The 25815-nt window shown below is 43.2% G+C and overlaps 1 protein-coding gene across 1 annotated transcript in view; it reads right to left on the bottom strand.

Annotated features, from left to right (window-relative positions):
- Nucleotides 1–25815, bottom strand: part of LOC5519988 (MAM and LDL-receptor class A domain-containing protein 2-like) — a 93879-nt gene that overhangs the window by 63288 nt on the left and 4776 nt on the right. Inside the window, exons 4-45 of the mRNA XM_048724504.1 lie at nucleotides 25090–25254; nucleotides 24544–24810; nucleotides 23639–23904; nucleotides 23094–23184; nucleotides 22029–22169; nucleotides 21425–21690; nucleotides 20451–20541; nucleotides 20037–20174; nucleotides 19429–19682; nucleotides 17704–17866; nucleotides 17193–17342; nucleotides 16682–16832; nucleotides 16126–16243; nucleotides 15699–15792; nucleotides 15260–15400; nucleotides 14803–15026; nucleotides 14340–14463; nucleotides 12622–13779; nucleotides 11865–12199; nucleotides 11296–11473; nucleotides 10697–10956; nucleotides 10097–10351; nucleotides 9671–9922; nucleotides 9257–9545; nucleotides 8442–8710; nucleotides 8088–8322; nucleotides 7493–7737; nucleotides 7035–7296; nucleotides 6555–6814; nucleotides 6179–6347; nucleotides 5699–5836; nucleotides 5190–5452; nucleotides 4670–4901; nucleotides 3819–4075; nucleotides 3419–3509; nucleotides 3180–3329; nucleotides 2611–2876; nucleotides 2252–2510; nucleotides 1623–1894; nucleotides 1437–1527; nucleotides 1102–1242; nucleotides 246–502 (exon numbers count right to left, since the gene is read on the bottom strand). Of these exons, the coding sequence (XP_048580461.1) occupies nucleotides 246–502; nucleotides 1102–1242; nucleotides 1437–1527; nucleotides 1623–1894; nucleotides 2252–2510; nucleotides 2611–2876; nucleotides 3180–3329; nucleotides 3419–3509; nucleotides 3819–4075; nucleotides 4670–4901; nucleotides 5190–5452; nucleotides 5699–5836; nucleotides 6179–6347; nucleotides 6555–6814; nucleotides 7035–7296; nucleotides 7493–7737; nucleotides 8088–8322; nucleotides 8442–8710; nucleotides 9257–9545; nucleotides 9671–9922; nucleotides 10097–10351; nucleotides 10697–10956; nucleotides 11296–11473; nucleotides 11865–12199; nucleotides 12622–13779; nucleotides 14340–14463; nucleotides 14803–15026; nucleotides 15260–15400; nucleotides 15699–15792; nucleotides 16126–16243; nucleotides 16682–16832; nucleotides 17193–17342; nucleotides 17704–17866; nucleotides 19429–19682; nucleotides 20037–20174; nucleotides 20451–20541; nucleotides 21425–21690; nucleotides 22029–22169; nucleotides 23094–23184; nucleotides 23639–23904; nucleotides 24544–24810; nucleotides 25090–25254 (9428 nt within the window). The remainder of the gene's footprint in view (nucleotides 1–245; nucleotides 503–1101; nucleotides 1243–1436; nucleotides 1528–1622; nucleotides 1895–2251; nucleotides 2511–2610; nucleotides 2877–3179; nucleotides 3330–3418; nucleotides 3510–3818; nucleotides 4076–4669; nucleotides 4902–5189; nucleotides 5453–5698; nucleotides 5837–6178; nucleotides 6348–6554; nucleotides 6815–7034; nucleotides 7297–7492; nucleotides 7738–8087; nucleotides 8323–8441; nucleotides 8711–9256; nucleotides 9546–9670; nucleotides 9923–10096; nucleotides 10352–10696; nucleotides 10957–11295; nucleotides 11474–11864; nucleotides 12200–12621; nucleotides 13780–14339; nucleotides 14464–14802; nucleotides 15027–15259; nucleotides 15401–15698; nucleotides 15793–16125; nucleotides 16244–16681; nucleotides 16833–17192; nucleotides 17343–17703; nucleotides 17867–19428; nucleotides 19683–20036; nucleotides 20175–20450; nucleotides 20542–21424; nucleotides 21691–22028; nucleotides 22170–23093; nucleotides 23185–23638; nucleotides 23905–24543; nucleotides 24811–25089; nucleotides 25255–25815) is intronic.

Below are 25815 nucleotides of genomic sequence, written 5' to 3'. Positions count from 1 at the left end.
TTACCATTGGGAGAACAGATTTGTATTGTAAAACATTGTTGTATCCAATATCGTTAGATCGAGGTAATTTCTTATACATTTTAATGTATTTCCGCCGGGGAAAGGAACGCCATCGTAAAATCGAGGTTATCGTAAAATCCAGGTTCCATTGTAGTTTAAAGACTGGGACTATCCTAGCGCCCGTGCTACGATAACAAAAAAGAGGATAATAATGTATCGGTCATCGGTGGAGAGTCGGAAACTACCTGGAATGAGAAGGAGCTGCTGATGGTAACCTGGGCGATATTCCAGGAATTGCTCTGGTTTCCGGTCTTGGACCAGACCTTGCGTAGGGAGAATCTAAAGATTTTGACGTAGACGTTCAGAGTACCAATAGTCGCACCCTTCATGTGATACCAGAACTGTAGGCACGAGCCACTTGATCCAGGGAACTGGACACTAGTCAGTCGAGCGTTGTCACCCTGCTGGAGGTTTCCAGACACTTCAAGGTACATGTAGTGACCTGTTTGAAATGACAAAAGACACGAGACATGACTTTTTAGGTGTGAACGTGGCTGTGGTAGTGAACCGTGCGGATGGCAGACCTACAAGGAATCGCCTTATAAAAGTATTGACAGAAAAGCGAGTCCTAGTAAGTCACCTCATGCCTAAACCATTTTTTTTTTTTTTCATAAATAGCAATATAATGCTCTTATAAAAGTTAAGACTAACAAGCAACGCTTACCGACAGAAGAAAAAAATGGCATGAAATTTTCCAATTTTCAATATGTAAGCTCAAGATTCCGCATACAAGGAGTTCCTCTGACCAAAAGCTTAATTCCAAATTTTAAAGAAATTTTGAATATATGAAATTTAGATATAAGCGAGCAAAGTTGGCTTAATTTCTGAGCAGAGCCCAACTTCTCCCTAAAAACGAGGAGAATTCATACATTGAACATTTAAAAATTGCACTTCAAGCCTCATATCTCCATTAGAAAAAATTATTTTTGATATGTTGGTTTACATAACATAAGGAACCTCTATGCAAAAAATTCAAGCTTACCAAACTTAACCAGACCTTATTTTGGAAAAACTTGCTATTTTTTGCTCTGTCACACTTACCATAAGGTGTCATATAGGTGTGGTCAAATGGAGGTCCGGTGTTACTACTTCCGGTCGCCCCACTCCCTCTCGTCCAGTCAAATTTGTCGTTGGTGTCTTGAGTGTAGCCACAGATAAGACCAGACTCGAAGCTACAGATACCTGGAAAGACAGAAATAGCGATCAGCCTAAGTCGTGGTCTTAGCAAAAGCCGGCGGCCGTCAAGATAAATTGAAATACCCTAAAAAAACCGTCACAAAAACGAAAACGAAATGAAAAACGAGATGAATAAAAGAAATTTTGATGGATGTTTCAAACATTTAAAAGTGATATAGTGAAGATGCAAAGCGCCTCACCTGACGAAGGACAGCTTCCCTCACTTATCCCAATATCATCTAAAGCAATATCTCCTTTGAAGCTCGATCCCCTAACACCTTCGAATACGATCTGTAAACCAAAACAACATCATATTGAATGGCAACTGATGTAAAATATGTATAAACTCCAGTGTGAGTAGTCTATAAGCCATTTTCTTCACATACATTGGCGTTAGCAGATGTAATGAGAGTATATTCTCCTTTTCTCCAGGCGTTCCCCTGTGTTCCGGTCTTGGTCCACTTGGGTTGGCCGAGGACGCCTTTTTGCTGTACGTAGAGGTTGAGTGCGTTCACATGAGGTCCATACATGTGATACCAGAAGGAGACGCAGCGGATAACCTTGGTACCATTGCCACTAACAACCGGACTAATGATCTGCGCAGTGTCATTTGGAGACTGAGGCGAGGATGACTCAATATAGATGTAATAACCTTGGGCTGGAAAACAGAAGGGTAAACATAAAGAAAACAAATTCAAGGGTACAGTACCAAGTAATACATAGAGGGGGAAAGCAATATGTTTTATTTACAGAAATAAAATATATTAGACACAACAAAAATAAAAGTATCATCACGCCGCACTTTTGTTTTCGTCAGAGAGTAATGTTACATTTGTTACCATTTGTTACGACTCTAGTTCATTTAATATAAATTGAAACGAACTAAATTTTGACAAAAACATTTTGAGACGCTCCTTCCTAGCAAGAAGGTAATAACGATCATGCTACAAATTTGTGCTACTTTCAGTAGTACCCTGAAAGCTAGTTCGGCCCTTAAAAGTCCTTTGTTACCCACCAGTTCCGCCGGTGTGATCTTCGCTAGGTCCTGTCCCCAAACTAGCAGTGCTTCCGCGATATCGCCTCCAATCAAAGTCATCGTTTGTCGCTTGCTTCCAGTTACAAGTGTCAGACTCGAAGTTGCAGTCGAAAGGCCACGGATTTGAGGTAGAAGCATTAATGGGGCAGTCTCCAGCAGACAGAGAGTTAGTAAATGAGACGTCATCGATTGCGATGTCGCCGCGGTAATCAACGCCACGGATACCCTCAAACACGATCTGAAAAAAAAATGACGGTAACAATATGTTGAATAATACCTATAAAAGATAACACTATACGAAATATTCTCTCCGATTTTTTAAGAGTTGCCATAGTTACCTGATAACTTGCGCCAGCGCTAAGTATTGGCAACTGTCCTTCATTCCACTGGTTTCCATGGTCACCGGATTGCGTCCAAAGCTTGGTCATGGACCGTCCGATCACGCGCATGTAGACGTTGAGTGTTCCGATTCCGGCGCCGTTCATGTGGTAAAAGAAGTTCATGCAGCGGCCGTAACCTGATGTCGGTCTGAATACAGCGCTCTCGAAATGCGCCAAATCACCTCGTTTGCGAGGATCAGAGGTCTCGATAAACATGTAGCTTCCTGAATGGGATCAAGGGTACAAATGTAAGATAATATATGCGGTAGTTAATAGAATGAAAAACAGGTTTGGTCAGTACTTGGGCTGCGAAACCATATCTGGTACTACTCACCAGTATCGGTACAGTTGGACCTTGGCCCAGACGACCGCATAATACCGTATTTGGTGCTACTCACCAGCTTTCGCTCCTGTGATGTGACGGTACTGTAGCCATGCAGCCAAAAATAATGGTAATACTCACCATCTTTACTTTCCGTGGTACTGGCGCTGCCGGCCATACAACAGCTTATTTAAATACTACATACCGGCTTTGGTTCCGGTGGTGTGGTCGGTGCTTGGACCTGTAAATTGGCTGAAGGTGTCACCAGAGCCTCTATTCCAGTCAAAGTTGTCCGTATTTGAGGAAGCAGGGGTGTTGAACCAAGTGCATGTACCCGTTTCGAAGTTACAGTCACCTGTAAGTCGTTATCAGCATTAGCAACATCAAAAGAAGACACGTTGGATATATGGATAGAGCGCTATAATACTGAACATATAAGGTTACCTGGTATCTGGCACTGCCCGTCCAGAATCTCCACATCATCGATAGCAATATCCCCGGTGTAGCTGGTGCCTGTGACGCCTTCGAAGATTACCTTAATAAAAATAGTAGTTTTAGCTGTTTACAGCAACACAGTAACATTATAACAGTAATAACATATATTATTCTGCCCTGTCCATTATAGTCATTGATGTGAGAATACTCCAGTGCCCGGTTCCTCTTCAGCAGGTTAGCGCTTATCAACGGATAAATATGGTTATCGAGACATTTGTTTGGATAACAACCTTATTTATTTCTGGGTTAGTGTTAACCTACTTTCTAGGAACCCGGCCCAGGGCTCTACCTGGAAAATTCCTTAGAAGAACAAAGGAAAAAAGGGGTGATTCCATGAAAATGACATTACCTTGAAAGGCACTACGCTGGTAAGAGTGACCTGTGCAACGCGCCACACGTCGCCGACATTACTACCCATGCTCCATATAGGCGAAGATCGACTGGAGTTCTGCATGAGTAGCACGTTAAGTGCACCGATCGAGTTGCCGTACATGTGGTACCAGAACTGCAGGCACCTCCCGGTGGTAGGGGTGAACTGTTTGCTGACGAGCCATGCTTTATGGCCCTTGGTGCGCGGAGATGAGGTCTCGATATACATGTAGTAGCCTGCAAGAGTCGCGCACATATTAACATCATACAATGGTAACATGCAAACACTTACTGAATGTAATAATTATCCCTTTCGAGACACTCTTGTAGTTCTTGTTACTCGGGTTTACTTCCTTCAGGGTAAAATCGATATAATTCTTGTACTGAGGTGTGGTCCCAGAGAAAATAGCTGGAAGGCCAATCAAGGGTATTACAGAAAAGTAGCAGAGTATCTAGCTACTGTACTCAGTGATAAAGTAGTGATTGAGGGTCTACTCAATAGAGACATCACAGGGCCGAATATATTAAGTTTGAACAAATGGTCTAGCCGCCATCACAATAATAGCGACGTCAAATGACGTCTATGATGATGATGAGTTAGACGATTAAATACGTTTAATAAGCTCTATTGATACGACAAGGCGTATCAATAGAGCTTATTAAACGATTAATATTCCATCCAAAGACTTTACTTACCAAAGGCAAGACTTCATTTTCGTGTCACTTTTTTTTCGAAAATTTTTGTAAAAACGCAATCCTCCAAATTAAAGTGAAAAAAGATAGTGATTGGAGCCTACAAATATAGCATTATATTTCACAAATTACACTCACCAAGATCAGTGCCATAAGTGTGATCGTTAGAGGGTCCAGTGCCAAAGCTTGCTGTCCTTCCATTCGCGCGCGTCCAGTCGAAGTTATCACCATGCACGTTTGACCAGCCGCAAAGCTGAGTATCCTCGAATGTACACTCGAGTTGCGGGGGGCATGCACCATCCTGCATCGACACATCGTCAACGGCGATATCTCCGGCATAGCTGACGCCACGAATGCCCTCAAACACGACCTGTTAAAATGACAGAAGCCTAGTTAGTTTGACGACTACACAGAATTTGCTTGAGTTTAAAACAGGGATTCAAGTATGAAGAACTCCTATTAGCCAAAATTATTTTCCGGCTTGTCACCGCTTTTTAATTTTTTTTTAGAAAATATATGTATGAGAAAACAATATCTGTGGAACGAACAAAGCTTCCCAAGATAAGAAAAGCATGCGAAGTGGTTTTGGCTTTACCCGGGAGTAAACGGGTCAACTACAGTTGCACGTACAAAATGGACATTAGTGTGTCATACAAACCTGGAATTTCTGCGGCACGGTGAGGTCTACAGTCGCATGTCTCCATCGGTTACCCTGAGTGCCGTTTCGTACCCAGACGGGCTGCCCTAGTGCGCTGTTCTGCTTGGTGTAGACATTCAGGGTGTCTACATGCGGGCCGTACATGTGGTACCAGAATTGCAGACACTTTTGTCGTGTCGCGGGAATCAGCGCACTCTCCACACGCGCTTTTTCTCCGGGCTTACGGGGGTAGGATGTCTCGATGTAGATATAGTAGCCCTTGCCTGTGAGCGAAATGGGATCGTTTGGGATCGTAATATTTGTATCGGGACAGGAAAACACAGTGGAACATAACAGACAACTGTTAAAAATTTATCTTAGGAGTGTCCACCTAATAATGATTTTAATTATTTTAGCTTGACTTCACAATTTGAATTCAAGGCACTATTTAAAGTGTTAATTCGGGTTGTCCGCTCAATGTAGGGCTATGAGGATATTCTACTGTACTTATCAATTGAACATCAGCATACCCGTGGTGTGATCGGATGAAGGTCCAGTCCCCGAGGATCCAGTGGTACCCTGAGCTCGAGTCCAGTTGAAGTTGTCGTTGACAGCTTGCATCCAGCTGCAAAGGTTGGTCTCGAACGAGCAATCCCATTGAGAAGGAGCTAACGAGGAAACAACACAGCCATTTAAACTTAATCATGCAGAATATAGCAGGCGGCGTACAAGGTGTGTAGGTGTGAGACGATAATTGAGTGCGCGTAGATTAGAATGTAGGCGTTAAGGGTAGAGTGTGACGGTAGACTAATGATACTCTCATGAAATATCGCATTCACTAGCAGGTTCAGAGCAGCATAGGGGGAGGGGGTCAAACAAATGAGAGAAAGGTTATGGAATTTAATGCTGAAGCGTTGAATTAATTGTATATGTTACAAAAGTATTTCATGGAATAAAAGGTAGGGATTTCTAGAGGTAAAGATAGAAACAATACAAGTTATCTTTATTACCTAGAGTCGGTCCAACGGTGGTCGCAGTAGGAGAAGGAGCGGGAGTGGTCCACGGATTTGTAGGCTTCGCATTGACCGGCGTAATGGGGCAGGTGCCAACAACAAACTCCACGTCGTCAATGGCTATGTCACCTTTATGGTTTGTACTACGGACTCCCTCGAAAATGATCTATCAAAAAAGAAGATCTGATTAAGCATGATATAGTTGCGTAACCTTTTTTTGTTTAATCTTTGAGCCTTTTCGAGACCACAGTACATAGATGGTGGACGAAATTCCATCGAATGCAAAGATGGCTATGGAGGGGTTACATGAAACATGATTGCTGCAACTGATATGGTTTCAAGTTGGGGTTGCAACACTATCCTCGCGCCTTACCTGGTAAACTTGGCCAGCTCTAATTGGCGCAGTTCCATACAACCAGTTGTTGCCTTGCTCACCACTCAAACTCCAGATCTGACCCCTGGTGCCGTTTTCGGAGATCCAAACATTTAAGCTGCCGATGTCTGGACCGTTCATGTGATACCAGAACTTCAGGCATCGGCCGGTGCTTCCAGTCGGCTGGAACTCCTCTGACTCGAGGAAGGCTTTGTCGTTAGGAGCGCGTGGAGATGAGGTCTCGATAAACATGTAATGTCCTAGAAGAAAACGGCCCCAAGTAAGTAGATGTCAGTAATTACTGCCAAAGATATGAGATAAGTCATTTAGATCCCTTTTGATACTGTGTGTCTATAGGAGTAAACGAAGTCCTATGATTTTATTCTATTGTCTCAGTCATCACTGACGAACAAATTTGGAGTAGGTTGCAGCAAAACAAAGACAAGTCAAAAGTATGTCAATCACTACCACAGCGCTTACCAAGTGGACTTCCAGTGGTATGGTCGGTGGATGGCCCTGTCTGCCAGCTAGGGGTTGTACCGCTGTTACGGGTCCAGTCGAACTGATCACCCACTTGAGTGTTGACCCAAGTACACTGGCCCGACTCAAAGTTACAGTCTCCAGGAGGCGGGCATGGGTTGTCAGTCAAATTGACGTCGTCAATGGCGATGTCGCCTTGATAGCTACTCCCAGAGATTCCCTCAAAAGCAATCTGGTAATTGTCGGAGGAGCGGATCGTCACCTGTCGAATTATAAAACACAACCATATGAACACTTGCAACGAGACACAGTGAAACATTCTATCGACCAGATCGACCATATAACTGGAATTGAAGACAACATCACCATCAAAGGTTTGATCTCAAAATTGATTTATCAGTCGCCTAATGGGTGGCCAAAATATATTACCACTAAAGATAAATCAATATCTGTCTGACCTGAGCGATGCGCCATCTCTGGCCATGGTCGCCGCTGCGTGACCACTGAAGGAAGTAAAAAGGCGTGCCAAGGAAAAGCTTCTTGACCTTGACATTCAGGGTCCCAATGTGATTGCCGTACATGTGGTACCAAAAGGTCAGACATTTGCCTGTTCCCGTGGGAGGGTACCTAGGGCTCAGCAGTCGCGCCTTCATACCGGGCTTGATGGGGTACGAGGTCTCGATGTACATGTAGTAACCTTTAGCTGAATAAAAATATGGCACAGCACTTGTTTCCAGGGATTATTTTAATCGGGTTACTTACGTAAACCCCTCGCTAACCGTAGTCTCAATAAAGTGTTTTCGCAAGCGACAATTCATCAGAAATGTATTAAATATGGTCCATATCTGTGGGTAATCAGTAATGAGCTCAAATGCGACAATTACAGGCGATTCGTGGTTGCCATATCTTAATCAGTGTGATAGCGACTAATAAAACAGCCAAAAAGGACGTAAGACGCCCCCCTTCCCCCAAACAAACAAACAAACAAACAAACAAAAGTGGAGGAAGACAAAGAAATTCCACTAATTTCATTCACCATTCCAGGAAAACTACCTGTTCCAAAAGTGTGATCATTTGCAGGCCCGGTTCCGGAGCTGCTAGTAGCGCCACTCTGTCGGGTCCAGTCAAAGTCGTCGGACGCAGTGTTTGGTTCGTTGGTGTATCCGCACAATTGAGGATCCTCAAAGGAGCACGACGTCAGTGGAGGGCAGCGCCCAGCAGTTACCGAGATGTCGTCCAGAGCGATATCCCCTTGATAATCGGAGCCTCGTATTCCTTCAAATACGAACTGGGCACAGCAAATAGGGGGTTAATTTGGTCATTTAGGCTGTTCAGCAACATTAGTAATATTTTTTTTTTTTTTTTTGCTGTTATCCCTGTTGTATTCATAATGCATTCAATAAATACCTGGAAGTTGGTAACTGCCATATAAAACGACTGCGCATACTTCCATTCGGTTCCTTGGTTTCCGGTCTTTGTCCATAATGGATTGCCGAGAATGCCGCCCCGTTTTCTGTACAGGTTGAGGGTGTCTGTGTGGGGGCCGTACATGTGATACCAGAACTTTATACAGTATCCCGGACGAGTGCTACTAGGTACCATAGGGCTTATTATTCGGGCCGTATCGTTAGGCTTACGTGGCCATGATGTCTCGATGTAAATGTAGCTTCCGTTTCCTAAAATCGGAAGAATTTCGATAAAGGGTAAGAAATGCTTTCACTTTTTTTGTTAAATTTCTTCTGCTAAATAACCATGAAATCCTTAACAAATATACCAAGACTCGGGTATAAATTAGTATACAGTCGATTGATGGTTGTGTTGGCTAATATATGCAGCTAGGCGCTTCAGTGGTTTTACCCATGCTTACTTGCAGGCTTTGTCGCGTAGTTGTTTGACGAGAACCTTATGTTAATCTACTGTAAAATTATACAGTGCTCCGCATAATACGGACAATTGATACTTTTCGTCGTCGATATCATGGAGACTATTCAATAACCATCCTTAAACTCCTAACACGATCCCGAGAAAGGTGCCTTTTCTGAAAGTGTTTATACTAGTCGAACTGCCAGTCTAACAGTTCAGACTGACAAGACAGCCCCCTTATAGACTATGTCAAGCAGCATGGGGCCCGTATTTATCAAATACATATGTCACAGGTCGGTTCCCAGCACCGAAACAGAAAGACTCTGAAAGAAAGACTTAGTAGAACAATGTATCCTTACCGGTGTGGTCCTTAGAAGGTCCCGTCCCTGAGGAGGCAGTTGGGCCTCTTGTGCGTGTCCAGTTGAAACTGTCCGTGGTATCTTGCTGCCATTGGCAAAAACTAACATCGAAGTTACAGTCGAACACTCCCCCGGAAGTTGGTGTTGTAGGGGTGGGTGTCGGGGGGGTTGTGGTAGAGCCTGGGGTAGCGCTGAGAGGCATTACCTTACACGACCCTACGGTGTATGTGATGTCATCAATGGCAATATCTCCGGAATAACCATTACCGCGAATGCCTTCCAAAACAACCTGAGAACGTGAAAAAAGGTCATTAACTTTCGACAGCCAGTTCAACCTTCAAGATTGCATGTAAAAAATTGTCCCATTCTATTAAAAAAGCCTAATATCAGTCTTCAAGACAATCCGCTCCTTACCTGATAAGAGTCCGACATACTGAGCACTGGGGCCTGTCCGTACGACCACTGGTCTCCTTGGTTACCGGACAGACTCCAAACCAGGTTCTCGGACCTGTTTCCAGGCCTATTCTTGACGTACACGTTAAGCTGTCCAATAGATGAGCCATACATGTGATACCAGAACTTCACGCAGTATCCGCGACTGCTGGTAGCGGGGAAACGCTCGCTAAGTAGGCGCGCCTTGTCGCCGGGTTGCCTAGGTGCAGATACCTGCAAAAGTGACACGGGCAGGGTTGGAAAACAGTCGAAACCCTCACAGGGCTAAACAAAGGTACGGGCCAGTAAACGTTAGGGGAAGTCTACCCTATTTGTAATTGTCCCCCCAAAAAAACTCTCCCTATGTGACATATCGCCCGTAAGAAAATAAAAAACATATCGTGTTACCTCAATGAACATGTATTTGCCGTAACCGAAGCCGGTGGTGTGGTCTGTGGATGGCCCGGTGTACCCGGACGGAGTACCACCACTGCCAACGATCCAGTCAAAGTCGTCCTCCGCTTTGTCGTTCGTCCACGTGCACCAGTCATCCTTCTCAAAGTCGCAGTAGGCCGGTTGGTTACATGCGCCATCCTTCAGTCTGATATCATCCAGGGCTATATCGCCTTGATAACTAAAACCACGCACTCCCTCAAAGACAACCTGTGATAGCGAATATCAGGCATCTCAGTGTTATTGACTAGGGGAAATTCGACCGCAAGGGATCTTAGGCTGGGTACCCGGGCGTGTCACGATCGCATGATTTTTTTTCCAGCAGAAATGTATTGTAGATAACCATGAATTTCAGTATATGTAGCATGCCATATAGCATGAATAATAACATGAATAATTGCTTATCTGCCTTTTAAAAATCGACTCATGTCAATAACCTAAACCCGTAAAAACAAAGAAACTGGGCACGCTGGACATCCCGTAAAACCCACGCCAGGAATTTTTTTTTTCCTGTGTACACAATTACTACCCTTGGTAATTTCACACGTTTCGTACCTTCATTTGTGTGTAGATGTTTTGGATGGGCACTTGTGCAATAAACCACTGGTTGCCCTGGTCTTTTTGCCTTTGCCATGTTGGATTGCTGGGAAGGCTTGCGCCTGTCTTGAGGTACACATTCAGCTGACCGATGCTACTGCCGTACATGTGATACCAGAACTCTAGGCATTTTCCACTTCCAGGCGAGAACAGGGAACTTTCTAGCAAGGCCTTGGCTCCACGGGAACCGCTGGACACTTCGATGTACATGTAATGACCTGGAAGAGAGAATTAGCGTAAGCCACTGCAATTTATATTCTTGGATTTTACTCAGTCACCGCTATCTTTACAAACGAGAGTAAGACTCTACATTGACCACCAAGGTTTTCGTGAGAAGTTTTCTGGAAAATGAATTTTAAATAGTCGAACTATTTAAACAAACTAATCCATAAAAGATCAGGAGCTATTTCTCAAAAAGATAAGGAAAGCGTTTTACGATTGAGAGACATTTGTTACTGAAGCGCTATGAAAGTTGTTGTGATGGATGTAAAATTTTCACCTTTGATGAGTTTCAAACTGACATCCATGATAGGAAGGTCGAAGCATAGAATAATTACCTCTGTCGTCGCCAAAAGTGTGGTCGAATTTTGGCCCTGTGGAGATGGAGGGAGTGCGGCCCTGTTGATACGTCCAGTCGAAATTATCACTTTTACTGTTGGTCCAGCCGCAGTACTGCGGGGGTTGAACATTCTCAAAGTCGCAGTCCATGCTGAACTGGCAAGCGCCATTTTTGAGCTAAGGAATACAGAGAAAACATGTAGTTAGACTCTTGGGTAAGGCAGCGTATAATGATTAGGAACAATCTTGATAAAAACAAGATGCCAGCTAAGATTATTATAAGCATGTGATCAATGCTTAAAATACTACTAGTCACTAGGGAAGAGGTAATCGTCTTTGGTCATAAAACGTCATCGCCCAGAGAGGATCCAGGGTAGGAGTCAAGGAGGGCTAGTCACCCCGTCACCCCCTCTCAAGGGAGGGCGGGGGGATTCTCGAGAGAATTCCAGGATCCGCCGCGATAATAATAATAATAGAAAATGGAGAATAAAACTAATATGAGGGGGGATATTGCGTCAAAATAGCGATGCTGGTAATTTCGAATCAACAGACTTTTCGTATCATTCACCTGAACATCATCGAGAGCGATGTCCCCTTTGTATGAGCTTCCACGCACGCCTTCAAACACGATTTGGAAGGTGCCACTTTGAGTAATTGGAACAATGGCGTTATTCCAGCGGTTTCCATGAGTGCCAGACCTGCTCCAAATAGGGTTGCCAAGGTTACTACCCCTCTTGAGATAGAGGTTTAGAGAGCCTATGTGAGGACCGTACATGTGGAACCAAAAGTTGAGGCATTTTCCTGGGGAAGGATTCGAGCTGATCGACGCCTGACTCACGAGTCTTGCAGTGTCGTTTTGCTTACGAGGAGAAGAGGCTTCGATGAACGCATAGTATCCGAGAGCTAAGAGAAGTAATTAAATTAAGACAATACGAGTCGTTAGTCAAAGTATTAAGCACAATTGAACTTATAGTTTTGTTTGAAATGAGTTTTAGAGCGCAAGACCACCATCCCCTTTCACTTGATTTAATATGCGTGTTTTAAAGAGAGTTATGAAGATTGGCGTTATTCCGAACAGTATAGCGTGGCTCCGTCTTGAAATGACTTAATCTTTTGATGTTTGGTACTATTATCAACTTTAATCATCACTTACACTAGTGCATTGTAAGTTCGTTTCCATTGCAAATTATGTATTTCTGTTACTACCAACAGTTATCTCGTTTTAATGTCACCACAGGATGCTTAGATAAAATTATTTCTTGCCGCTTTTATGGAAAACGATCGCTTAATAGAGGGTTCGAGTACAAATATTTCGTAATACTTACATGGTGACCACCGCATCTTCTGTTTATTAGACGAATCGTCGCACGTGGAACTTAAGACCAGCTTCAGGTTATTCGGCGGTACTTTGTAGTTATTAAAAGGCGTGACGCACTTGCCGGAGCCCATGTGCTTCAAGGACCCTCCTGCCGTCATCTGCCAGTTATCAACACAAGTATCAGTCAACACTACGTCATCAGCGGTAGCTGAATTAGATCCCCCGCGACGTGAAACGCACATCCCGAAAGGTGTGTGCTTCCAAAGGCCTGCCGAGAACTCGAATTCCAAGCGCTTTTGTCCACAGCCATCGTAGTACACCAACTGTGTTCCGCTTGCTGGTCTCTTAAACGCTCCTCCATTGATGTGCAAGCACTTCCCACTTAGAATCTGCTGGATGGAGCCTGGGCCATTTGGGCCTGGTGTGACGCCTAGCTGGATCGTGTGATCGTACAATGGACCAGTGTCAGCAGAATAAGTATCACCCTGAGTACGTGTCCAGTTGAAGACATCCGTTAGATGTTCCTGGTCGTACTTACAGAATCCCGCCTCGAAGTCGCAGTTGAAGTCGCCCTTGGGGATGGGTGGTGGGGTTGTGAAGGCGGTGGTAGGTGTGGGCGATGGGGTGCCTGTGGGTTTATTTGGATCCGCGCCGCTTGGCAAGATTCCACATGTTCCTGTGGTGAGCTGGAGGTCGTCAATAGCGATATCCCCTTGGTAAGAATTCCCTCGAATCGCCTCGAACACAATAAAGTGCTTTACATTTGTAAGACGGGGAAGCGACACCCGTGCGAACAGCCAATTGTTTTGTTGGTTCCCTGACAGTGTCCAAAGCACACTCTCTGACTGATTTCCTGGTCCAGTTTTCCAGATAACGTTCAAGGTCCCAATGTCTGCTCCATTCATGTGATACCAAAACTGCATGCATCTTCCTTGAGAAGGCTGGGTGTCAAACGACTGGCTAACAAGTCTAGCTTTGTCCCCAGGCCGGCGCGGTGAAGATGACTCGATGAACATGTAGGTGCCATTTCCGTTTCCGGTGGTATGGTCTGTCGAAGGCCCGGTTCCCGATGAAAGTGTGTTTCCTTTGCCTTGCAGCCAATCAAAATTGTCCTCGGTCATGTCGTTCCGGTAGGTGCACAGGCCATTCTCGAAATCACAGGTTCCTATAGAAAAAAAAACGCCCTCAATAAAAGAGGCTGTAGGCAGGATTTAACACAAAACACATAGCACAACAACAGAAAAGAAGTTCCTCTCAAACGAATAGCGAAATAGCGATTGAGATTACGTCTGTAAAACAACATTTAAGTCGAGTTTTTTTTTTTTTTTTTTCCGGTAATGACCCATGTGCGGAACAAGGGGAATACGGTAATACCCTATTCCTTCCCTAGATATTGCGCAAAACCATCTCGGAGCTCATAAAATACCCACGTGCAAACGGACTCGTCCACGTGCAAACGGACGCATCCACGTGCAAACGGACCCATCCACGTGCAAACAGACTCGTCCACGTGCAAACGGACGCATCCTTATGGTATTACAAAAGTAAGCCAAGCAAGGGAATATTAGGAGTCCCGGCATATAGACACATCGTGACATAACATGTTGGTATTTTGGTATTATAAACGAGCGCCAAACAAGAAACAAGAGACTGATAGGAATCCATGCGCAGAGAGACTTCGTGACATAGAATAAGATGATATGACCTGACGAGATAATTGCTTACCAGGATTCGGGCATTGTCCATCGATCAAGCTGATGTCGTCAATGGCGATATCACCGGTGTAACTACTGCCACGCACGCCTTCGAACACGATCTGATACTGTGACCAGGCACTGCGGACGGTCACCTGAGGCGAGATGATATCAGTTAAGCTAACACAAGAAGCGACCACACAGACAAGACCATTCAATCAACCCTCTTCTCGGAAGAAAGCCAACTTATATAGGCTGTGCGACGCTTAAAGTACGACTGAATGTTCCAGTCTTCTAAATACTTTTACTATTTTCTCATGAGTTAATAAAGCCACAATTGGGGTATTAAAAAGCATTGGTTTTGTTACTGTAGATCTGGTGTTTTCCAGACTATTTTGGTCTGACAGAGCTCATTTACAAAATGATCTTTTAAACATATGCTTTCTGGCTCTTTTTCGTTTTCTTTGTGTCAACTAAGCCAAAGCTTGTCATACCTGTGCGACAAGCCACTCTTTGCCTTGGTTCCCTATCTTGGTCCAAATGGGGCTACCGAGAGAGCTCGTCTTACTGTACACGTTTAGCGTTCCGATCGTACTGCCATACATATGGTACCAGAACGTCAAACACGAACTGTACGTCCGGGGCTGAATGCCTCCAATTAGCCTCGCCTTCCAGCCGGGCTGGACGGGACTTGATGTCTCGATATACATGTAGAAGCCTGGAAAGACATATCGCACATACAATAAATCGTAGGCCGCTGAGGGACTGGATTTCTCGATGGTAGTCGGGAGCCATACCGAAGAAGGGGGGACTAATACCGAAGTAGGGGGGGGGACAAATATATAAAATATGTGGCGGAGGTAAATCTGTGAATCTCAGCCTCTATAATTATCTTGTAAATATATTCTACCCGAAGAGAGGGAGAGAAGAAGATGAAGAAGGGAGACCCACCTGCAGCTGTGCCAAGGGTGTGGTCTGCAGAGGGACCAGTTCCAGACGACACGGTAGCTCCGCTGCCACGGTTCCAGTTAAAGTTGTCTGTTGTGTCCTGCATGTATCCGCATATGTGGGACTCCTCGAATGTGCACGTGGCTATAACAAGATTACAGAACAAAATGGTCAGCATTATTTTCATATTCGTATTTGATAAAATAATACATGTGATTCCAGATCACTTTAGAATCTATTGGCCTTTCGTCCAATTAGGAATGTCCAGTGTTTCTCATATACGATAAAGTATTAAACTTCGTTTCATGTTTAGATCTTTTTATATCTTAGCACATCGTGTGCAATAAACAAAAACACAAGTGTTGCTGCCAAGGGCACTTCGAGTATAGATAATGCCTACTTCCAGGGGGGTGTTTCAGGATAGCTTGCAGAGCGTACTTACTTGACAAGACATTGCAGGCACCATCGGAAAGAGTAATGTCGTCCAAAGCGATATCCCCCTGGTAGTCTTTTCCAGTAATAGCCTCAAATACGACCTGTGGAAAAGTGGAAATCAAATAAGGAGTAGCATCTCCGTAGTTTAGGATTAAAAAAAACATACAAATATACACGCTAAATGAGAATACTAAGATGGAAGTTCAGTTACAAGATAAAGGAGAAAGGAAGCATTAACATTCAAGTCAAGAATTCAAGAATTAGAACTCAACAAGGCAGGCTTCGTATCAGTAAATTCAAGAATTAGAACTCAACAAGGCAGGCTTCGTATCAGTAAATTCAAGAAGTCATCGAAGTAGAAATGACTAAAAATTGATCTAGGAATTTCAGGGGTTTAAGGGGAGTTCCAGTTAACGAACCAGCTGACATTTTACCTGGAAGTGAGTTCGGCTAGAGACTGTGACTTGGGCCCTGATCCACTTATCACCTCTTGCGCCCAACTTGGACCAAAGGGGCGTGTCGTGAGAACCCGTACGAATAAGGACGTTCAACCTGACGGGTAGAGAATTCAGAGAATGAGAATCTTAATTCAAAATCTTTACCATAAACAGTTTGATTGCGAGAAAAATATGATTTATTAGAGTTTTCGTCAAAATCCAACAAAACTGACAACACACACCTTTGATACAAGATAATCTTGCTAAGGTAAGCAACTTTTATAAGTGTAATAGCTTTCATCAAATTATATCGATGTCATTATTTAGATAAATCGTATTCAGCGGGAAAAAAAACTACTTTCGATTTCGGTAATCGATTCAGACTTTATGGTGCGGCCAAGAACGTGAGTATTGATCATTACAAGCGCTGTAAAAAGATGAAAGTTCACTCTTTTTTGTCGTATTGTTAGATTCTCGTGAGGTTATATCAGCCTTAGGATATTTATAACATTTACTTAACGGTGTCCCTTGACGCATGTGGCGGATGCCGTACCTATTGATGGTCGCACCGTACATGTGGTACCAGAAGGACAAGCACTTTCCGGGCGTGCCGGTGGTACCAGGAACGGACGAGCTGATTATGCGCGCAGTGTCGTTAAACTTGGGAGGGTAAGATGTCTCGATGTAGATGTAATACCCTTGAGCTGGTGAAAAAGTGAGAAAAAATATATATATAATAATCTGATTGAAAAACGAAGGTGTAACACTGAAGAAAACTTCTTGAAATCTTTATCGGAATTTATTTTCATAAACAGCTTTGAATGGTTTATAATATCACACTTCACTTAAACATTGTTGCTCCAAAGGTAAATGAAAAAGGTAATATCACACCCAAATCCCAAAATGAGCTTTACCCCTCAGTTGGTCCCCCACACTGTAAACTTTCCATACAATTTTCATGCACCCCACTTCACCCCCTCCCCCCCCCCCCCCCCCCCCACTCTCGCGACCCCTGAGTTAATGAATGACTATGACATTTTAAAGTCTTCCGTCGCCGTACGCACCTGTGCCCAATGTATGGTCAACGGATGGGCCAGTTCCCGAGGAGCTTGTGCTTCCACTCTGACGGGTCCAGTTGAATGTGTCCGTCACGTCTTGTGACCAAGCCTGGGGACAGAAGTCCTTCTCAAAGTCGCAGTTGATTCCGAGATTATCTGAGAGATAGGATAATCATCAAGTCAATTCACTTGCTATAACGAACATAAAATGATAAATAAAAAATTCTGGGAGAGAAACTTGGGGGTTGTGGGTACTTACTGACGGGTTGTGTGGTGCTAATTAGGGGATTGTGAGTACTTACTGATGGGTTGTGTGGTGGTAATTAGGGGATTGTGGGTACTTACTGACGGGTTGTGTGGCGGTAATGAAGGAATTGTGAGTACTTACTGATGGGCTGTGTGGCGGTAATGAAGGAATTGGGAGTACTTACTGACGGGCTGTGTGGTGGTACTGAAGGAATTGTGAGTACTTACTGATGGGTTGTGTGGTGGTAATGAAGGAATTGGGAGTACTTACTGACGGGCTGTGTGGTGGTAATAAGGGGAGTGGTCGGAGGGGTGGTGATCGCTCCCCCAGCATCTGACGGCACGATAGAGCAGCTGATTCCATCAAGAAACACGAAGTCGTCAATGGCAATATCACCAGTGTAGCTGGTTCCACGGATTCCTTCTATTACAATCTAAAGTAAAAAAAAAAAGTATTGGGTGAAAAAATGTTAATTACCAAAATTATTGACAATATCGATTCAATACACTTTCAATAAAAAAAAACGATTGAAATCGCTGATAGTCACAGACAGGCTTACGTGAAAAAGCAGAATCTAAGCAGCCTTCCAAAGCTATTTTTATCATTCTGTCAAATACGGTGGAATATAAGGGCAGTTTTTTTCGAATGATAAACCAGGGCCATCCCAAATAGCGAGCACTATACACCTGAAGCTGTTAGCAGGTCTTAAAAAAATGTGAGGGAATGATACAGAAACATTAAAAAAATATTGGAGGGAACAGCCACGCCCTAGCCAAACCCAAAATCGTATATCGCGGCCGCGGGGGATCGGGTCTTGTCCATCACCACCCTCCCCCCCGCGCCTCTCATTATTTGCCACTTATATCTAAGATGGCGACCACGAGCTACGATTTCGGATTTTTCTCGCTGAAAAAAGCATCCAACGCCTCTACAGGTAGGCTAGCCACGCCCCTATTAGTCATTTTCTTATATTTTATAAAACAGTTTCGGGGGGGGAGGATATGTGCCCGAAGTGCCCCAGCCCTTGCTAAGGAGAGTTGTAAAAGAACCGCCACTGGGGACGCAATAAACATTTGGTTAACTACAGTTGAAGCTCTCGTAAGCGACCACCTTGGGAACTGAAAATTGTGGTCGTTAACGGAGCTGGTCTCTTACGAGTGCGACCACTGGGCGTCAAAAACTTGAACAATAGGTGTTGGTCGCTTACGGGAGCTTCATTAAAATGCTGGAATCTAAAAGTTATCGTGATAATAACAATTCCGTAATATTTTGGTTTATTGCTTTTTAAAACTAGGTATTTGACTTATCATGAGAGTGATTTGTTTTATTTTAAAAGCAATTTAATTTTACGCAAAGTAGCTCGTTATGCTCGTTTATATCGACGACTTAAACTTTTCGTCATGAGAATATCTTCTTCGTCTACGACGATCGCGTGGCGTCTTTTGTTAGCCGATTTATAAAGCGTGCAACAAACAAGTGGATGGCTATTGTAACTGGAAAAAGGATAAATCGTGGAGCTGGTAATGGACTAGAGATTCCTTGAATTTATAAATTTTCTGGAGACAATCCCATGGTTGAAATTGAAGTTAAGAAAATTGTAATTATGAAATTGTTTAATGGTTGCCTACTGGTTGCCCACATGGTTGTCTATTACGCTTTATATGTGATTTCATCATGCATTGGATATGATGTTTATCAGGTGTTGACTGATGTTGTAAAGCCAAAAATCATTGTGGTCGCTTACGAGAGCTTAAAAATAAAACAAAATCTCAGTTGGTGGTTTGAAATTGTGGTCGTTAACGGAGCTGGTCGCACCGATAAGTTGGTCGCTTACGAGAGCTTAGAATTACAGAGTTTGTTTGACAATTCAATCGGTGATTCGTGATCGTGGTCGTTATAGGAGCTGGTCGCTTACGAGAGCGGTCGCTCAGAGAGCTTCGACTGTAGTACTTAACTTTGGTGGAAGTTACTGCCAGATATTACGACCTAGCTCACCTGATAACTAGCAGCATTGCCCACAGTCACTTGTCCGCTGAGCCAGCGGTTACCCTTCTCGCCACTTTGAGTCCAGATCAGACTGTCACGGCCAGACGTTCTCTGATAGATATTGAGAGAACCGATGGTTGCTCCGTACATGTGGTACCAGAAGGTGAAGCATCGGGGTGAAGACGCCGTAAACGTTTTGCTGTAAATACGAGCTTTGTCTCCGGTGTTTCGTGGATTGGAGGTCTCGATAAAGACGTAATAACCTAGCAAAAAAATCAGCAATCAGCAGCGATGATATGTGGCAGGAATTCAAAAGTCAGGCAAATCTAAAAGATGATGAGAAAACTATGGGTATTAAAAAAATGTACAGTCCAAGCGCAAATGGAATAGTTAGAAAAATAATGTTTTATGCCTTGATACATGGAGTTCGAGGCTAACAGAAACGTACTAAACTTATCATTGATGCTTTACCAAATGAATCAGTGCTCGTTCCCCATCATAATTACGTTTACCTAATGCTTTCCCAAATCGACCAGTGCTCGGTTCCCTATCTAATTTTTTTTAATGATTACTTCCCAAATCTATCAGTGCTCGGTCTCCTATCATAATCATTTTACCTGACGCTGTTCCAAATCGATCAGTGCTCGGACCAGTAAATGTGGTAGCAGTGCTTCCACGGGCACGAATCCAGTCGAAATCATCTCCAACCATGCTGTTTCTCCAGGTGCAAAACCCGCCTTGGAAATCACAGTCTCCTAAAAAGCAATGATGAACAAGTTACATGAATAGTACAAAATTCCCCATATTTCTATTGTTTAGTACCAGCGAGGAGTAACTGAATTCTTTTAATCAAATATCGTTAATAACTTCTTTGTGGACAGCTATTTTGAAATTGTTTCGCAAAGCTGTAAACTTTAAAAAAGAAGATTGAAAAGAATCAAGTCGCTAATCGACATTAAAAATGCGTCCGTTTCGTAATATTTTTCTGTCCCTGCACCTTCTCCGAATTAAATAAGAATGAAGCAACTTACCGTCAGCAGCACACTTCCCATCGCTGACTTGGACATCATCAATCGCCACATCACTTCTTGTACCCGACCCTCGTGTGCCCTCGAACACAACCTAAAAGACAGGGGGTTTTTAGCATAGGAAAAGCAAGCCTAAAGGAAACCGAGGCGAAAAAAGTCTAAACAGAACATTAAAAAAAAAAAAAACAATGAAGAAAAAGGACTTGGGAAAATAAGCCTATAGAATAAACGGCGTAAAACTAGCCTTAAAAACCGAGGGGATTAAAAATGACCTAAAAGGGGAAACGCCCCTCCCCGGCCCGGGGGGGGGGGGGGGGGGGGGGGGGGGGGGGGAGGGGGACTCCCTACATCTCTCGGACGGGGATCATCGTCGTGTCTTTTAGGGTGTAATTGAGAATGCCCAGATTTTTTTTTACCTCGGTATTTTTTAGGGTGCTATTATAGCCATCGCTCATCTAACTTGTAGCTCATGGAAGAGCGTTAATTATTTACGTTTCTTTGAGCTATCTTTTAGGGGGTAAATTCATGCCTAGTCACGCCCACTTTAGTAACTTTAAGGGTTAAAATATAACCAGACCACGCCCACTTTATTATCTTTTAGGGTTGTTTAAAAAAAAAACACGACGATGATCTCCGTCCGTTTGATATCGGAGTACCCCACCCCCCCACACCAGAGGGGGAAGCAAAAAAAAGGGTAAAAAACACAGTTACTCAGCTAGCAGGCAAGAATCACAGTTTTTTACACGAACTTCAGGTAGGAGGATTCACGCTCGTGTCAATTAGATAGCACGTTTCTCGCATCCTTATTGGCTTACTTCACAAAACTTCCAAGGTGGCCACGGTAGCGCGCGTCGTATCAGATAGAACGTTTCTCGTATCACAATTGGCCTACTTCAAAAAAACTGTCCAAGTGGCCAAGGTAGCTAGCGTCGCACTGCAATGGGAACTGACGAGAATTTCATTGTCGACTCACTTACCGAAAAGTCTACGGTGCTATTAAGAGTGACTTGTGCCTTAAGCCATGTGCGACCTAATCCTGCGTCGCCAGAGGTATTAAAGATAGGAGCGCCTAGTGCACCACCATCAGGTTTAAGATAGACATTGAGATCGCCCAGTTCTCGACCGTACATCATGTACCAGAACTCGAGGCACCGGCCACTTGGAGAGGTCTTTTTGTACTTTTTGCTCATACGGGCTTTGTCCCCGTTGCGCTGATTGTTCACCTCCGCGTAGAAGTAATAACCTAAACGTTGAATAATTTCATATTATAATCAATATTAAAACTACAAATCCGAAAGTAGGGGATAATGGATGATAAACTAGATGGACAGTTGTAACTTTAACTATAACAAACATCTGCAGAACACAAAACTTTCGAAGGCTCTTTACGACTTTATGTTGGCCTGAATCTTAACTTTGACGGCAACCGCGAATGTATAACGGTTGTTCAAGTCACGCTGATTGAGATGTCCATATCATTTATAATTGTGATTTTTACTCCGAAAAGATTATCCCACCGCTCCTTGTAACAGTAGAGTATGCCAGTAATAATAATTGTTTTTCTCACTAAACGTTGTTTACCTTGGCGGCTTCCTAGGGTGTGGTCACTCAAGGGGCCTGTCCCGGGCGTTGCTGTCCCGCCCCGATGTCGTCTCCAGTCGAAATCATCGTCGGTCGCTTGCGTGAAACCGCAGTTGTCGGTTTCAAAAGCGCACACTCCGACTAAGAGAATAGGAAATTCATGTTAGGAAAATATTTCATAAATGGACTGAAGCAGTCACACATGTGGATAGAACCACATCAAAACACAATCATATCTTTTTTATCTTTTATTTGTTGTAAAACGTTCATATCGCAGCGAACTATCAATACATATATATTTATGATCTTACAGCAGTAAAAGAAACGCTAAACAAAGCGAATCCAAGCCTTATCAACCCTGGGCAATAAATCAATATCTTTGACAAACAAGCCAAAAACTATAAAGTAATCTATAATTCATTATTTATGCTATTTTATTTATTATTTCAAATTAGAGTCGATTTAGGGCAAGATCGGCCCAACGGAATATCGTTATATTCCACAGGCGTGATTCTTGTATCTCGATTTAGTTATTACAGCATATTTTGAAGGAGTCTCACATTTTATTTTTGTAATACCGTCGCTTTTTTCAAAACTTCGACCTTCGATTAACCGCAATCTGTTTCGACCTAGCATTGCAATAAACTCAGAATCTAGGGTGGGTTTTTTTATAAGAATTTGAAAGAATTAGAGAACTCGCGTAAATAATGGAGAGCGCGGCAGCGGTAGGGAGAGGTTTACAAATGCGTGATTTTAGGGGAAAGCAGTCCTTTTCAATTGACGCGGGCCACCTTAAGGCTAAATGTAAGAGCACCGTGATGTTTGAAAAGGCTGCCTTGAACATTCAACCCTCTTCCGAAGAAACCGATGAACGTGGTTTACAAATAGCATGTATTATACGAGCGCGTTCAACCATAGCCTAGGCTTAAGATATAGATCAGTGTAATCCTTTCAAATAGCCTATATTGTACGAGCGGTAGACTCTCTTGGGCACTTTGGGCGCAAGGCTTAATGTACAGAAGAGCTTGGTTTTTGTCGAATAGTCTGTTTTGAACGAGATCTTACCTATCGCTGGGCAGGCCCCGGAAGACATTTTGATATCGTCAATTGCTATGGACCCACGGAAGGAGGACACGCCCTGCCCCTCAAACACGATCTGGGGGAAGAACATACAGGCGATAGAAGATAAATCACATTAGTACTATTAGTAAAACATAAAAAGAAAACCTCCACCGATCTGGGGAAGAACATACAGGCGATAGAATATAAATCACATTAGTACTATTAGTAAAACATAAAAAGAAAACCTCCACCGATCTGGGGGAAGAAATTATAGGCGATAGAATATAAATCACATTAGTACTATTAGTAAAACATAAAAAAAACCTCCACCGATCTGGGGTAAGAACATATAGGCGATAGAATATAAATCACATTAGTTCTGTTAGTTAAACGTACAAAGAACTCCTCCACCGATCTGGGGAAGAACATATATACATTTACGTATATTCCGCTTTTAAGGACAAAACAATAATATTAACAAAAGCGAAGCCCTTTCACTCTTCTGAGGTTACTGCCATAAAGTTTTCAATATAAAAAATCCACCGTACCGAGTATCCGTAAGTTTGTTGAATGTTTACTTCACCCATGTTCCATCCTGGGCTTTGAGAGCCAGATCTCTGGAACACAGGGTACCCAAGTGATGCGTTGTATGTGGAGTTGAGGTAGACGTTCAGTGTGCCTACTTTAGGACCGTACATATAGTACCAGAACGTCAGACAGTTACTGTTGGCCCCTGTGGAGGACTGGGAAGGGCTGATGATACGAGCTTTTTCATTACTACCAAGGGAGTTTTTGTTGATTATGGCAAACCACCCTAAAAGAATTAAAAACAAGTTTTAGAACTGAGAGTGGAGGGGTGTATTCAGGATCAAGTTTAACAGAGAAATTCAGAATTGTAAACTAAGGATAGCTAAATGGGCCTTTCATGTCCTTGTCTTATATCCATACCAAAGAAAAAAGAAAGAAAAGGAGATGGCTGTTGTATAAATGATTGATACAATTCACCAAACATGCTGAAAGGAAAAATAGCACCCAGAATAAGAGTAATGGGCATGGCTTAATTTGGAAGAATTTGACACCTTTCCAAGTCCTAAACCTAATTTCTCTTCCATTCAAAACAAGAAAATGAAACACCCAATGTTTTTTAGAAGAAAAAAAAAACGGATTCATCATCTTAGGGACAACCAAGGACATTTATTTATAGATAACTAGCAGGGGCAGAGCGGTCTTCAACTTACAGAAACCTTGGGAACGAAACATATGACGCTTTATTGAGGTGTCTCCTCTTAATATTTGTTTTATTCATAGTATGGCAGCAGAATTTATACCCCCCCCCCCCCTCCCTAAACTTTCTTCTGCTCCCATCCTCAACACCATCAACGAGTTGGAACAATGCATTTCATTTTAAAATGTGTGAAGAAAAACGTGGACCGACAATCATCACATAATTTACCTCTGATGATGTACACATCGTTTCCCCAGCCTCCACCGAGCCCGTCCTGGCAACCGCTTGTCTTAGGTCCGTATTTGTTGTAGGTGAGATGAGCGTTGGATCCGGACCAGCATTCGCCGCCATTCTGTACTCCAAACACCTTGAAGCCGCGTTGTTTGGCTTTGCCGTAACACCAGTTGATAAGATCCGCTTTATTGCCATTAGAGCCGAGATAAGTGGGCAGGGAACGCTGCCTCTTGTCCACGTAGCAGCCAAGCGAATGGATTCCTAAAAACAACAATCAGTCAATCATAGATCGGACTTCGAAAATACTTTCTTTGATGTCGCCATAGAAAAACACTCGAGACACTAAAATCCCTGTAAAATAAAACCGTTGTCCGTTGTCTGCATTATGATGACGGTTCTATTTTGCAATCTTGTAAAACCACGGATCGAAAAGACTCGAAAAGGACTCGAAAAGACTTGACTTGGAAGCCATTTTGAAAATCCCGCGAAAATGATTCTACCACAGCGACCCCAAGTATGCTCGCCCCAGATCTTACTCACCAGATGGTAGACAGTTCCCCCATTTGGCGTCTTTGTCGTAGTTGCTTGTAGTGCTGCACCATCGGTAATTGTGATTGGATGTTATGCAACTGCTGTACTTTGTGCCACTGTATGTGAACGGGAACACACACGGCGCGCCTTGCCCATTACCGGCGGTAGTGAATGCTAAGGAGAAAAGAAAACGATTCCTTACTTTTGCGGATAGAAGAAGTTTCTCAATCTGTTTCAGTCCTTTACTAAATTTCTAAACTGGATAGCTCGGACTTATGTTTGATTTACCGAATGGCAACTGTATGTGGCAAGAAAATATAATTTTCATTTATCCGTTTTATTTTATTATTATTATTATTTTATTTTTTCGGCCTAGATCACATTGGTTGATATTTGCAGAAACAATAAGGTGAACAAAAAATGATTGGGTGACCCCAGTGACAGTGTTCTCAAAAGGCCATCCAAAAGAAAAATCCCACCTCGATATAAAAAAAAACATTTTATGTACCGCATCGTCATCAGTGTACTTCCGGTCGATAACGTAACAATTTACGATGACTTTTAACGCGAAAAATATTTCAAAATTGTGAAAGCAGTCTGTCTATTGGAAGTTTCATTCAGGGTGTGATTGATAATTTAGAGCGGACGGCTTGTTATATAGCGCGGATTCTTATAGATTCTTTTGACGTTCCGTCGGCCCTCCGGAAGTAAACTGGTGACAATGCGGCTTTAAGG

This window comes from Nematostella vectensis, chromosome 3 (assembly GCF_932526225.1).
Source record: "Nematostella vectensis chromosome 3, jaNemVect1.1, whole genome shotgun sequence".
NCBI classification, from domain to species: domain Eukaryota; kingdom Metazoa; phylum Cnidaria; class Anthozoa; order Actiniaria; family Edwardsiidae; genus Nematostella; species Nematostella vectensis.
This window is presented reverse-complemented; position numbering and strand designations above follow the sequence as displayed.